Source organism: Pipistrellus kuhlii, unplaced genomic scaffold (genome assembly GCF_014108245.1).
Source record: "Pipistrellus kuhlii isolate mPipKuh1 unplaced genomic scaffold, mPipKuh1.p scaffold_m20_p_10, whole genome shotgun sequence".
Lineage (NCBI taxonomy): Eukaryota > Metazoa > Chordata > Mammalia > Chiroptera > Vespertilionidae > Pipistrellus > Pipistrellus kuhlii.
The window spans coordinates 3,019,432-3,034,163 of record NW_023425405.1 but is presented as its reverse complement, the minus strand read 5'-3'; the positions used below and the strand labels follow the sequence as shown (position 1 = coordinate 3,034,163).

At 43.2% G+C, this 14,732-nt stretch overlaps 1 protein-coding gene across 6 annotated transcripts; it reads right to left on the bottom strand.

Moving 5' to 3' along the window:
- Positions 1–1,681: 1,681 nt before the first annotated feature.
- Positions 1,682–11,130, bottom strand: CAV2 (caveolin 2). Of its 6 annotated transcripts, none has more exons than XR_004985786.2 (5): positions 10,909–11,130; positions 10,406–10,593; positions 5,296–5,460; positions 4,014–4,061; positions 1,682–1,898 (listed from the first exon to the last, which is right to left on the bottom strand). XR_004985786.2 is itself a non-coding variant. In XM_036424939.2 (4 exons), the coding sequence occupies exons 1-3, from the start codon at positions 11,056–11,058 to the stop codon at positions 5,310–5,312; spliced, it is 489 nt and encodes a 162-aa protein (XP_036280832.1). In that variant the 5' UTR covers positions 11,059–11,130; the 3' UTR covers positions 1,682–1,898; positions 5,296–5,309. The 6 variants fall into 6 exon arrangements, 3 of the variants coding, with proteins under 3 accessions (XP_036280832.1, XP_036280821.1, XP_036280815.1); XR_004985785.2 differs by lacking the exon at positions 1,682–1,898 and adding an exon at positions 3,100–3,231; XM_036424939.2 differs by lacking the exon at positions 4,014–4,061.
- Between the last annotated feature and the right edge of the window lie 3,602 nt (positions 11,131–14,732).

Genomic DNA, 14,732 nt, shown 5'->3' with positions numbered 1-14,732 from the left:
GCCCATGATCAGGGCCATCTTCCCTGGTTGCCAGCAGCTGGCACTGGCCCCCTGGTCCCAGCCACCTCAGTTCCCAGTTTGCTATACAGAGATGGGAGCCTGAAGGCAAGGGGAGGGACCCAGAGGTTGGCCATTCTTGCCTGCTCACTGGCCCCAACCACTCACCGGCCCCACCCCTGCTGCCAGTCACCCTCCGTGTGTGGGGCAACTGGCAGGGTGGGGGGCCTTGGCCTGGTGCCGCCTATATCTCCCTCCACCCACCCCAGGTCCCCATTTGCCATCAGTGATCAGAGCCTTGGGGGGGGGGGGGGGAGAAGATATACCAAATTCAGATTTGTGATTAACTGCATTAGCCTGGTAATTTTTTATTGTAGCACCACATAATTTTTTAAAAAAACAATTGTTAGAGTAATTTGTAACCTTGTAAAAATTCTTTAACTTATTGTTCTCTTAAATAAACATTCTAAAATGACAAAGTTTCAAGCTATAGAAATAGAGCTATTATTATTTTTTTTTAAAATACATTTTTATTGATTTAAGAAAAGATATTTTATTGATTTTTTATAGAGAGAAATAGAGAGGGACAGAGAGATGGAACTGTCAGTGAGAGAGAAACATCGATCAGCTGCCTACTGCACACTCCCCACTGGGGATGTGCCTGCAACCAAGGCACATGCCCTCGACAGGAATCAAACCTGGGGCCCTTCAGTTCTCAGGCTGACGCTCCATCCACTGAACCAAACTGGTTAGGGCTTTATTGATTTTTTACAGAGAGGAAGGAAGAGGGATAGAGTTAGAAACACTGAAGACCAAGAAACACTGATCAGCTGCCTCTTGCAGCCCCCTACAGGGGATTGAGCCACAACCAAGTTATATGCCCTTGACCAGAATCAAACCCAGGACTCTTCAGTCTGAGGGCTGATGCTCTATCCTCTCAGCCAAACCGGTTAGGGCTAGAGCTATTATTTATATGATTTCTCTGCTATGCAATTTAATTTGGCCTGGGTTTAAATGAGACAATGTATAGGTCTGTGTTTTCTAAAGAGTAGAGTGCTATAAACACAATGCTTTTAGTATTATAAATTTGAAAATGGGAGATAGGATAGTTGAAGAAATAGCAACATTCTAAAATGCTAGAAAGTATGCTTCCAAATTAGTATCCAAGTGTTAGTGTTTTATATCCTTAAAGATGCTAAATAAATTTCAGATAAGAAAATGGGGAGTAATTACTAGAATTAGTACATTTCATATCCCTCTTGCAAATGAAGAAATATTTGAAGTCAAAACATGATTTTCATGCTAGTTCTGAAATCATCCCAAGTTTTCTTTAATTATTTATTCACATAGTCATTCATTCAAAAGTATTGATTGTGCTCACCAAGTGCTGGGCACCACTTCAGAATCACAGGAAACAAAAACAAAGTCATGCTTTTCATTCTAACTAGTAACCAAGTAGGGTTAGTTAACAAGGGCTAGTTTTACTGTTGTCGTAAGTGATAATTGGCGTTTGTCCAAGATTTTATATGAAGAGGCTCTTAATGTGGAGGAGTTTTAGAAACAGAAGGGGCTAGATTGCCACGAGGAGAAGGGTGATCCTGGCCTGGTGGGAGGAAAGAGCTGGCACTTCAGTGAGGGCTACGGATGACAGTGGAGCAATAGTGAAGGCCTTTGTACACTGTGAAAGAGTCTGGATTTTATTGTAAGGGCAGGCGTATGCAATTGATAATTTTGACCAGGAAGTCTTGATGGGATCCCTTTGTTTGGAGGGGAAGATGGTTTGGAGGAGGCCATATTGAAGGCTGGGAGTGAGGCCAGTTAACAGGCTGTAGCAAGTAGCTGGGCCAAGGATGAAGACAGCAATGGTTATGACAGTCTAGCAGTGATCTTGGTAGAGAAACCTTCAAATGAAATACATTTTAATTAATTTAAACTACGGAGTCACATTATTTTGGGGGGAAATGTCATCATCATAAAGACTTAAAATTGTTATAAATCTAAGAATCCCTGTCATGAAGAATCAAAGCCACATACACAGTTTTACAATCAACTGAAGAATGAAAAACTAATGCATTATTTATGTTTGTAGCACCTAGCCCTATAATTAATAAAAAATCCATGATTTTAAAAAATTCCTGCGCTGAACAGATAGGTTTTCTTTTTTTCACTTTTTTAAAATATATATTTTATTGAATTTTTACAGAGAGGAAGGGAGAGAGAGTTGGAAACATCGATGAGAGAGAAAAATTGATCAGCTGCCTCCTGCACAACCCCCACTGGGAATGTGCCTGCAACCAAGGTATATGCCCTTGACCGGAATCAAACCCAGGACCTTTCAGTCCGCAGGCTGATGGTCTATTCACTGAGTCAAACCGGTTTTGACTGGTTTTCAATATGTAGCCAAGACTTCATCTTACAGAGGCTATAGAAAACAAGGAGCTAGAAAGCTCCTGAGAGATTTTTTTTTTTTTTTAGTTCAGTCCTCCCCTTAAAGATTAGAAAATTGAGACCCCTGAGATTAAACCATTTGCCGTAGGTGACACACCTCAGTAAAGGCAGTGCTGAGACTGGATGCTTGATTTTTTCTCATTAGATCCAATAGCTTTCCAAGGAAGCCTCTAAATTAGGGGTGTCGAACTCAATCAGAGAAGGGGCCAAAATCTAAAATCCAGCCTAAATCGCGGGCTGAATGGTTTACTGAACAGTCATAAACTGTCATTGTGATGGAAACGCAGCGGAGTGCAGTGATGACAGCGCGGTTGCGGGCCATATTGCAAGGCCTGGTGGGACGGATTTGGCCCGCGGGCCTTGTGTTTGACACATGTGCAATAAATCCATGGGATGTGGATGACTGAAAAGGGACTTTCAAAGTTCTTTGAAACTATAAAGAGCATTTTAAAAAGCCAGACACCTGCCTTATTATTAGAAGTTGGTAAATTTTCCAGATATACTGACAACAAAAAAAATCTACACTAAATCAGAAAATAAACTTCACATACTCACTTTCTAGAAATAATTTTAGACTCTAGTATGGCTTCATAGTACCAGTATTCAAGAACATATGATTTATATTATTTTACTTCCTCATTAAAAAAATTTGAAAACAGAATATCAATTTATTCAGGATTAGGAAGAGACTTCATTTCATGAAGATGAAATATAATGGGTTTATGAGCAAGCTATTCCATACTTTTCATCCAATAATAGAAAAATTAATAGGAGATCTCTTAAATGCTGGAAAAATGAAAGAATTAAATTACCAATCTCATAATTTTTCACCAATACATTCCCAAATAAGCAATAATTCATGTTTTTAAATGTATTATGAGTTTTTAAGAAGGTAATTAGTTTTAAAAGAATATTTATTGATCAATTCTATATTTAATGTAAGAAAAACAATGAATGTATAGATGGGTTTTTAGAAAGTTTATTATGGATATTGAGAAAGTCTCCAAATCATCCACCTCTCATAGACACCCAGCTAAAAGACAAACATGTTTACACACATGACCTGGATCACCTTGATACAAAAGTTCAGTTTTTCAAATAGTTAATGGCAAATCTCAATAAAAATTCACTTTGAAAGTATCCAACGCTATTAAGAAATAAGGAGCTCATATTTATCATTTAAAAAAGTTACTTGGTTGTTATGTGACTTTGTATATATATATTTTGATTTTAAAACTTGCCAAATGAGTGGAAATGCTTTCATTGAGCATCTTTCCTAAGGATGCTATCATGGCCTAAGACAGGTTTTCAAGCCTCTTTTGAGGTTACTTTCAGAAAAATACAAGTCTCATAATTTAATCATTAATTTGCTTTGGTCTCAAATAATATTGCAACAAATCATCCTTTATTTCACCAGTCTTGGTAATTTGGAAAAATAAGAGTACTATTTGAATAAAGATTTGTCATCTATGAAGATATTAAAGGAATGTTAATTCAGGTTCTTATAGTAAACCTGAAATTTGAGCATTTCACACTTTTAAGATGTGTAAATTGTAGTAACTACTCACATCATAGACAACTTTTATGTAAGTTATCATTTTGGAATAATGAGATTTCTAAAATAAAAGCAATGCATAACTTTAAAATAGGATTTTACAGTTCACAATGATAAGAATAATTCTATACTGTGTAACAAAACCCATGTTAGACAACATATTGAACGTTTATAGCTGTTAGTGTTTCATTTATAAATAAAAGCTCAGTAGCATGGACCCAACAAATTGACAACTTTCTTGGAAGTCTCTCTACATGAATCTTAAGTCTAGGAAATAGGCTTTATTGTAAAATGTTATTAAATAGCACCAATATTATTTGAAGATAAAGTGAAACATTAATAGGAATGCAGCATAATGATTTAATTTCTAACTATAAGAAAGAAAGTTAGCCTAAACAAAGTAAGAACTGGATACAGATTATTTTAAGATAAACATTACTTATAAAACATTTCAGGGTTTTGCTTGTAAAGTTAGAAAGAAAAGCCAGTACATTGGTCTTTTACATTCTTTCCCCAAATAAGATATAAATGCTTACATAATCAAGACAGTGCATTCTCAGAAGTAAAAATTCCTGTGGGAGTTACAGTTACTCATTCTATATATTAGCTCAACAATACAAATATAATAAAAGTGCTTTAAAGCAATCTGATTAGAGCAACATTTACATTAAGTACAAAATATACAGTAAAATGAAATTTCTTGTTAAATAGGATTATAGATTAACAATACTTTATTTAAAGGAACACATTTGCATAAATCAATTTTCACATTTATCATATTTGATAGCCCCTATCACTATGGTATGCTTTCATTTCTGCAATTTCTAGGATCTTTGTATATATTATTGCTAAGAATCCCTATGACTTTTTCTGCAAAGATAATTTAACAGTATTACTTCCAGAGTAAAAAAAAAAAAAAAAAAAAGAAGAAGAAATCTCATATTTTTATGGCAGTTGTGCAAAAAAAAAACCACTGTAGTATTTGAGAGAAATGTATCTTGATCATTATAAATTCATCATGACAAAAGATATACTTTGGTACTAAAGCAAAAAGTGTTTGCCTTTAAAGATAGTGTTGTCAACCTATTGTATAATTCTGGTTATAAAGTTAATATGAAACCCGTGGTTATTAATTATAAAAGCATTACTTGGAAAACACTTGCCAATGAACATTTCTAAATGTGGCTGTCCATCTCAACAGTTTTCTTAATGAGCACAAATTGGGAAACGAACAGAACAGTAGTCGCTTTATGCTGTAACAACCAAGGAATAGGGCAGTCGCCACCTCTGCAGCCCTGGGAGCACGCGTTCAGTCGTGGCTCAGCTGCACGCTGACCGACGAGAAGATGCGTCCGGTGCTCAGACACAGCGGGGCGATGACCGTGTCTGTCACACTCTTCCAGATGGTCTGCACTGAGGGCTGGATCATCAGGCAGGTCTTTATAAAAGGCATGATAATCCTGGGGCGGAGGAAGAGAGATGTGTAAGGATTATCAGTGTTACCAAATAAGGCCACTGGCTTTTGCCCATGCGTGAAAAGATATACCAATGACCCAACTCACCTAAATTTGGCTGAACTTTTGAAACAAATAAAATAAAGTGACCCACATGGTGATAAGATGCACAGAAGTTGCTTAAAAAATAAATAGGCAGGTAGATGACAAACAGTAATCTTATTTCTTTTGGTGGTATGCTATCTGAATCAGTAAAACAAACAAAAAAAAAACTAAACTAAATTGATCTGACCTTTACCCCTAACATTAACCTGCCTAACTGTTCCCCTTTCTCTGTGGTTCTAATTCCTGTAGCCTTTCCTGTTGCCTCATCCCACTTCCCTTCCCCTTAGGACAGGCTGGACTGAAGGCTTGCACGCGTGTGTTTGTGCATCTAACATATTGAAACAAACTTTAAGTTCTTTAAGTGAGGACATTCTTGATCCGTAGTAAATGTTTGAGGTGGAGTGAATTTAGCAATCTGTTTACATTAATATTATTCATCTTTTACAGAGAGGAAGGGAGAGGGATAGAGAGTTAGAAACATCGATCGGCTGCCCCCTGTACACCCCCTACTGGGGATGTGCCCACAACCAAGGTACATGCCCTTGACCGGAATCGATCCCAGGACCCTTCAGTTCGCAGGCTGACGCCCTATCCACTGAGCCACACTGGTCAGGGCTGTCTTTTTAATTTTTCACAATAATTACATGTACTGAAAAGGGTTGTGTGGTATAGTTAAAAGAGTCCTGCAATTTCTTAGATGAGGAAAACTAGACGGCATTGAAATTATTTTATTCATATGCCTTTTCTGGAAGTAACTGCATAGTCTCATATTCCTGTGAACACGGCTCTTCTCTGTCACCCTCTGAAGAATGCTGCCTGCCGCAGTGCTGTCCTTGGAGCACAGTGGTGTTTGTGAATTCTCCGGCCTTGACGGCAGCCTCATGGAATTTTGATTATTACCTGGGTGGGCACAGGAAGTAGGGCTGATGTTCTTGGCTTGCTTTTAAAATGTGACTTAAGTAAAGGTCTGTGGTACTTATTCCAAAGAGAAGGAAAGATCAGGCAACTGTCTGATTGCAGTATTTTTAGAACCCTGAATTATTCATATTGACTGTTTACAGATTATACTTATCTTGTGTTTTGTTCCAAGTACATACTAAAGACTTGAAGCAGTCTCGAAAGAAAATTAATTACTAGGTGTTTCAGAGCTAAAGAGTTGAATAGAAACTTGAATGATGGCAACATTTGGCCTCCTTATTGCATTAGTTTCTCATTTTATATGTGGCTTTGGGTAAATGACTACAAATTAAAGTATGGTTTGGAAATCTTAGAGTGGCAATCAGTATTATGTGCCCTTGAAATATCCAAATGGTGCTGTCATTATAATAAATAGAACTATTTTGAAGTCAGAATGAAAACAATTATAACCAAATAATCTCAAATTGACATCCTTAACTTTAGATCAGAAAACTTCTTAATCAAATCCACTTCATTCAAAATATAATTAACTTGCCTTTCTCCCTTAGGCTAAGAGATTTATCATCTTCATAAATTGTTAGATTTTTTTTTTTTGTCTCCAGAGGGAATTAAGCGCGGAACAAAAGTGGATTTTCCAGTTCAGCAGACTGCAGTGCCCACATTGGAGGATGTTAGTTCATAGGATGCGCTGAACTCATTTAAATGTTATTTTCTTTAACTTGTTCTCTCACTTTGGGTCAAAGAATCCAAAGATCTTCTGATATCAAACTAACTGTTTCCTCAACATCCTAAATAGTACCCCTTCAACCCAAAACTTGGTTGAAGCTCAATGTAGCCAACCTAAATACTTCTTCAAATGTTTTAAAAAAATTGATTGAGAGAGAGAGAGAGAGAGAGAGAGAGAGAGAGAGAGGTATGACTAGGGATCAAACTCTCAACCTGGGTATGTACCCTGATGGGGAATTGAATCCATTACTTTTTGGTGTATGGGACAACAGCTCCAACCAACTGACCCACACTGACCAGGGCCAAATATACTCTTATAATTTATAAGAGTATATATTCCTCCATTCCATGATAAAGCTCTTTGGACAGAGACTTCTATTTAGCTTTGTGTTAACAATAGTGTCATGCAGATTGAACTGCCATAGCAATTTGCTTGATTAAAAAATCTCCCGGAAAATGAGACTGATACTGCTTGCATTCCCATCATAGGAACAGGTATTTGAATTGTATCCCAGCAAATATAAGGGGTAAGGGAGCTCCAGCCAACATTTCTTGGTATGATTTACTTGTGATCAATAACTTGCAATTGCCAAATGGTTGCTACCTCAGCCTGAGCGTGGTGTGGAATCAAACCAGTTCCCTGGGTCCTAATGGCCTGAGTTCTGGCCTGGGACACATTGCCAGAATGAGACCAGGGTTGCTGTTGTTTTGTTTGTTGTTGTTATTCTTATTTTCACTTGTTTCTTTAAGGAATTTAAAAATAAGACCCGTTGTGATCATGTGATGTTTTTATAGCTTTGGTCACATACTCCCTATCAAAAGAGAAGGAGCAAGGCAAGAACAAGTGAGAGGGAGAGAGAGGGGGAGGGAGCACAAGCTTACTCAAATAGGTTTGATATTCTCTAAGGTCTCTACTTGATCCATTCCTATCATGTCATGTAAGCCACTGAAGATTAATCTATTTTATTCAGGTATAAACTAACTTTTAAGCATTTTTGTTAGACTTATCTACGTGCAATCAAAGCTGTCTGATGACAAATGTATGACGGTTAAATATTAATGTCCCACATGAATGCAATGTGAGAAGAAAGCTGAAGTTAAATAATATATTCCATGTGGCTGAAAAAGAACTGGTTTGATGATTCACCGTACACAAAAACCCCCATGGGTCTCAGGACAGGCAGGTGGAGAGAAGCATCATTTGGTTAAATGTAGTTGGACTTATATCTTTCCACCATTTAGAAAATGAAAACCTTTTTGCTTTCGTCTTCCACAAGTGCTTTGGGAAAACCTGGCTTTGTTGGCTACAAACATGGCACTCTACATTTCCAAACAGCTTCAAACCAGCATTTCACAACACGCTGTGGCTTCTCAGTCTTTTGAATTTTTGAAAGTGAGAAAACTAACACAGAGGTTAGATGACTGGTTTTAGTTCTTTAGGAATACACAATTTTAACTGCTGAAATTTAAAAAGTCCATGTATTGCCCTGGCAGGGTGGCTGTTAGTTTCAGTATCATCCTTTACACCAAAAGGTTGTGGTGAGTATGGGAGGCAACCCATTGATATTTCACTCTCTCATTGATGTTTCTCTTTCTCCCTTTCTCTTTCTCTACAAAATTAAAACACACACACAAACATATCCTCGAGTAAAGATTAAAAACAACCCATGTGTAATGTCAGAATATGAACTAACTATAATATACACTTGGCCTTTGTGGACCTGCTGATATATCAAGGCACAGGTTTTATTCCTTCAGCAGTCTTTCGGAATTTTCATCATAGTTTAGTTATTTATAATCTTTAGTGATCAGACTGAATTGATGTGCATTGTTTATCCTTTGCCTACTTGGTGAACTTTTATTTACCCTTTTTAGACTCTTTTCTCTGTCCACAGAGCCTTCCCTGTGCCTCCCTCCTCCTCCACAGGTTTACGTGAGTTTTCTCAGCATCCACCTGGTACCCAGCCCTGATGTGCTGTGAAGAAGCTGAAGGCAGACAGACCCTGCATCTTACTCATGCTGGGCCCAGTGCCCTGCACAAACCAAACACTCAATAAAGTTTTTTTGGTGAACCAAACAGCTGGCTAATTGACTAAAGAACTTGATTCAGATGGTAAAGAGGAATGGAGACTAATTTTTGTAACTTTAACAGGGAACACACACTGTGAGTGAGGGTGCAGCAAAACCATCATCTAAAGTGGTTAGGGAAGGCGTGGTGGCATCTGGGGTTACGTATTTGACCAGGATGGACCTAAAGCACAAGGTTGGCACCTGTTGCCTCTCAAATAAAGCGGGTACCTTTTAAAACGACAACAACAAAACTTCTTGGTAAAATATGGCATTTTCCCTTAAAAAGTTTTTGATACTTGAAACTGTTCTCCAAAGCTTTGGGATGCATTTTGAGTGTGAACAAAGTTACTCAGAGTATCCTATCAGTATCCAGTAGGTTTCTGAATATATTTCCCCTTTCACCAGAATTGCTGTTTACAAGTGGAAAAGGGAATCTGGAGGCCTGGTCATCTCATTATCCCGAAGATTGAATTTTCAGCACTTGGTCTACTCTTTGCCATCTGCCCCTGGCAGGAAGCGGGCTTCACATCCTTTTCCAGGGGGACTGCCCCTGGCATTCTGCTCCCAGATCGCTTTTGTTTTACCCCCAGCAGAGGTGGTGACTGCATGAGAAGTGATGGAACAAACACAGAGAGCCCTGCCCAAAAGCAGAGGTACAAGTCCCAACACAGCTGAGAGGGAGAGAGGGAGAGAGGGAGAGAGGGAGAGAGGGAGAGAGGGAGGGAGGGAGGGAGGGAGAGAGAGAGAGAGAGAGAGAGAGAGAGAGAGAGAGAGAGAGAGAGAGAGAGAGAGAGGGAGAGGGGGGGGGGGAAGGGGGGAAACAGCCTGTGGCAGGAAACACAGGCTCCCACCTCCACAGGCAGCTGGGTCAGCCTGCAGGCAGAGGGACATTCCCTCCGTTTAAACTCCTAACCATGCCCACGCCTCTCCTCGCCCCCACCCCCACCTCCAATATTGAAAAACACAAAACACTGACTTAACAGGCCGCCCTTTCTCGCTGGGGTGTGAGGAGCTGAAGGGGGTCCTCCCCTGGCAGGCCAGCCGGAGGGGGGGTGGGGGGCGAAGGGGCGGGCAGGGGCCAGGTGGCCAGGAGCCTCCCCGTTTCGGACAGCGGCCCCCCGGGCCCTCTCACCAGATGTGCAGGCAGCTGAGGGTGGCGAAGAGGATGCCCGCGGCGAAGGCCAGGGGCACGGCCAGGAACACGGTCAGGAACTTGTAGAGCACGTACTTGCTGATCTCGAAGAGGGCATGGCTGCAGATCCACACCTTGTCGAAGGAGTGCGTGGCCTCGGGCTCCGCGATCACGTCCTGGAAGTCCACCTGCGGGACGAGGCGCGGGTCCGAATGTCCCCAAACCCGCGCCCCCGGAACCCGGCGCCCTCCGGGGGGAGGGCGGAGAGGGAGGGCTCGGCAGGGGCGCCCACCTCCTCTCGGGGCCAAGTCGGCGCCCAGAATCGTGGCTAAGAGATCCTGGCCCCGCGGCGGGCGGGTTCGGGTCCCCGGACCCCGCGGGCTGGCCAGTGGCGAGGGCTGGGGGTGGGGGTGGGAAGGGGGCCGCACCCCCTAGGCGGGGTGGGGGTGGGGACTGGGGCTAGTCTCGGGCCCAGGTTGTGACCCGCCCCGCCCGGGCTTCACCTTGAGATGCGAGTTGAGCTGGAGGGGGTCCCGGTCCGGGTTCGAGTCCGCGTACTTGTCGGGGGGGCCGTAGTCCAGGCCGCTGTGCTGGCTGTAGGCGTCCTCGTCCATGAAGAGCTGCACGTCCGCCTTCTCCGTCTCCAGCCCCATCGCGGCGGCGGCTGCACCGGCTGCGAGGCTCCGGCCCGGCCGCCCCTGCTCGACCGCTCCGCCCACCCCGCGGCCTGGCCTCCCTCCCTTCCTCCCCTCCTTCCCGCCGCCGCCCCGCTCCGCTCCCGGTCCCGCCCGCCGCCCGCCCCGCCCCGGCCCGGCCCGGCCCCGAGGGCGGAGCCCCGCGCAGCGCACAGTGGCTCCCGCCGCGCGCGACCCGCGCCCTCCCCGGGGGATCCCCCCTGCCCCGTTCCTTCCCCTCCAACCTTACCCCCCCTCCCCCTGTTCCCCTGCCCCATCCCCTTCTCCTCCAACCTTACCCCCCCACTCCCCCTGCTCCCTCCCCTTCACCTCCAACTTTACCCCCCTCCCTCCCCCTGTTCCCCTGCCCCCTCCCCTTCCCCTCCAACCTTACCCTCCCACTCCCCTGTTCCCCTGCCCCCTCCCCTTCCCCTCCAACCTTACCCCCCTTCCTCCCCCTGTTCCCCTGCCCCCTCCCCTTCCCCTCCAACCCACTCCCCTGTTCCCCTGCTCCCTCCCCTTCCCCTCCAACCTTACCCCCCTTCCTCCCCCTGTTCCCCTGCCCCCTCCCCTTCCCCTCCAACCTTACCCCCCCACTCCCCTGTTCCCCCTTCCCCTCCCCTTCCCCTCCAACCTTACCCCCCACTCCCCTGTTCCCCTGCCCCCTCCCCTTCCCCTGCAACTTTACACGCCCCCCCCCCTCCCCCTGTTCCCCGGCCCGGAACGCAAGGAGTCGCTCCAGCGGGCACATCTGGGCCTGCCAGGGCGGCAAGGCGGGTCCAGGGACCAGGGCGCACTCGCCCCACGGATGGGGCAGGAGACCGGGGCCGTTGTGGGTGCTAGAACCGGGGTGCGTCAGGCCTGGCGGGTTTTCCGGGGTGATGGATTTACAACCGGTTTCCAGGGTGATGGACTTACAAAGGGGGCAGTTGGAGATGAGGAGCGGGGGTGGTATCCGAGGTCTAGCTTTATCTCTTGCCTCTACTGGCCACAGTGTGAGCTTGGGCCCATTGGGACCCCCAGCTGCCTTCTTAAGACCTGGAAGCAATGACACCTGCTTCCCAGAGCCTTCAGTGAGAACTAATGGAGTTACTTCATTAAAACTCGCATGTGGTCCCTAACACACAGCAGGCTCCCACACCGCGTGGTGTCCTCGCCCTGGGAGATAGGGAGCCATCCACCGGATTGCCAGGCAACCCCTCTGTGCCAGAGGCTCTGCAGCACATCAGCTATTCAGCCAGGCAGCTGCCCACGGTGTGTGAGGGTATGGCTTGGGTAGGTGAGCCTCCTGCCCTCAGGAGTTTGCGCCTTCAGACCCGGAGGGAAGGTCTGATTTCCCCTCTGAATTATAACTCGTTTCCTTTGAATCAGACAGACCCTGTCAAAAGTTCCTGGCAGTCACCTGGCTAAGTGCTTTGTGGGAATCACATAAACTACTCCCTAACATAAAAGCCACCTGCCATGGATGAACCAGTCTGCTAACTACCCACTAAAGCTTCTAGGAGGGAGAGGGTTGAATGTTCACAAGGGGTCTAAAGTCTGGTGGACTTAGATGTGTGACTGGAGAGGAAGAGGAGTAGTAAAAACTCTCCAAGAGCTAAATAATGGGTTCTAGACCTGAGGGGGTGCCTGCTCAGAGCCTAAGACACAACTGGAACCCGCTAAAGTGTTACTGAATATAGTGCATTTGGAACTCGCTGTCCATACCAAATCCTCTCGTGTGAACTGGATTTGAAGAATGACCTCTTCTAAAAGAAAAAGGCTATTTTTGAAATAATAACAATTATAAAAAAAGAACAGAACTTGAAGTGGAAAACTATTTTGGAGCCAAACTTTAGGATTTCTAATAATTAGGTAAAAAGCTGACCCACCACTACTGCTGCATATGGAGGGCGGTGTTGAAACACTGGGTTTACTTGGATCTCATGCTTCATGGCCCTTCTTTTCCAGGGGTGGTCCTGCTTCCCCTTTCCCTTCTTTCATACTGTTCTTTCCCAGTCTTATTTATGCTTGGTTAATTCCAAAGTGATGAGTTAGACATTCTATTTATTGTCTTTTCTGTTCTTCCCTACCTCCTCCAATCACCCAAGAGGCTGACTGTGACAGTTGGGACTCTTCTAGAGATTCCCGCCTCCCCCCCCCCCCCCCCCCCCCCGCCACATCTATTTATCAACGTGAATAGAAGACTTTAATCCATAAAGAAGTCTGTAATATCAATTACCAGGACATTTTGTAAAAATTCAGTTTTCTTTAAATTATGACATCAGATGTTAAGATATTTCATCCAAAGTAGAAAGTCATTCCTGAATGCTAGAGTGGTCTTAAGCAGTGGCTGAAAATCTGGCATTAGGGCTTCTTTCCTTATTGTTTTTTGTCCTCTGATAACATTTAAATTTCTAGTGGGATTATTAAGACCTTTGCAATCATTTTCACAAGTAACTGAGTCATTATTATTATTATTATTATTATTATTTCAGGTGGTGGGCTAGGAGGCCAAAAAGAAGGTGAAATTAACATGGTTTTAATGAGACAATTTAGATTACAGATTATTTGTAAAGTGATAGCTATCTATGAAAGTGTCTCTAAAACCTAAGTTAAAAGAAATCCATGTAGGTTTGTTGCATGTATAATAGCATAGAATTTAAAAGAATAGGATGCATGCATTCATTTACCAATTTTTTTTATCAGTAAATGAACACTCTCCCCCTCAGAGGGCTTAGTCGGTGTGAGGTTCTTAATATAATGAAATTCTTGTCCATTTCATCATTTTAATACATAAGATTTTTGAGAGGAGCTATCAAAATGATTTTTCTTATCCTATTAGTAAATGCTTAGAAAAATGTTAGCTGCTGCTGCTCTCAAGGAGTTTAAACCAGTGATTCCTACAGCAAAGGGTATCCAATCTCCACTAACTGGAGGAGAGACCTACCAGGAAAGAGGGGAGAGAGGAGGTGGATTGGAGCTATATGCCTGAGCACACTCTAGTATCTCTCTCCAAATAAAGCCTCTTTAATTAAAAACAAAAACAAAAAACAACCCTATGACCAAGGGAACTGTCAACATAGGAAACATTCAAACCTGTGAAGATTTTCTGTGAGTTTATTTGAGCCCAACAATTGGCGAGAAGCAAAATCTTAATGGATTGAGGATACTCCAGAGAATGGTAGTTTCACACCTTATCTTACACATTAGTATAATCAAAATAGAAGACATATGTTGGTTACATAGGGGTGAGGGCATATGTAGGGAGGGATTTGGGATCGGAATTGGGGGATGAGGACAATTATGTTAAACCATAATCAATAAAAAAAAAAAATAAACATCCATTGGTGATAGATTAGAAAAGTGGGAGAAAGCAAAGCAGGGAAACCTCTGGGATTGGATAAAAAAAAAAAATGATAGACACTTCTTTTATTTAGGTGAGTGTAGGATAGTTAATAGTCAACAACTAACTCAGTAACAATGAAGGGACTAATGGTCTGTGCAGAGTGGTACGTGTGCTTTGAGAGGTCCGGAAAAAGGATAATGACTTTGACATTCCAGTGAGATGTTATCATAGATGCAAAAAGACAATAGACAGGCACACAGAAGGTAAAGACTGACCTCTGTCAGGGAAGATGCTGGCCTAGGACTATTCACCATAAACTGCTTTT

Excerpts from the sequence above, each read along its gene's own strand:
- CAV2 (XM_036424939.2), bottom strand. The coding sequence starts at position 11,058 with ATGGGGCTGGAGACGGAGAAGGCGGACGTGCAGCTCTTCATGGACGAG. Across the intron at positions 10,594-10,908 it reads AGCTCAACTCGCATCTCAAG|GTGGACTTCCAGGACGTGAT; the intron begins GTGAAGCCCGGG and ends CTCGTCCCGCAG. Across the intron at positions 5,461-10,405 it reads CTCAGCTGCCTGCACATCTG|GATTATCATGCCTTTTATAA; the intron begins GTGAGAGGGCCC and ends CCTCCGCCCCAG.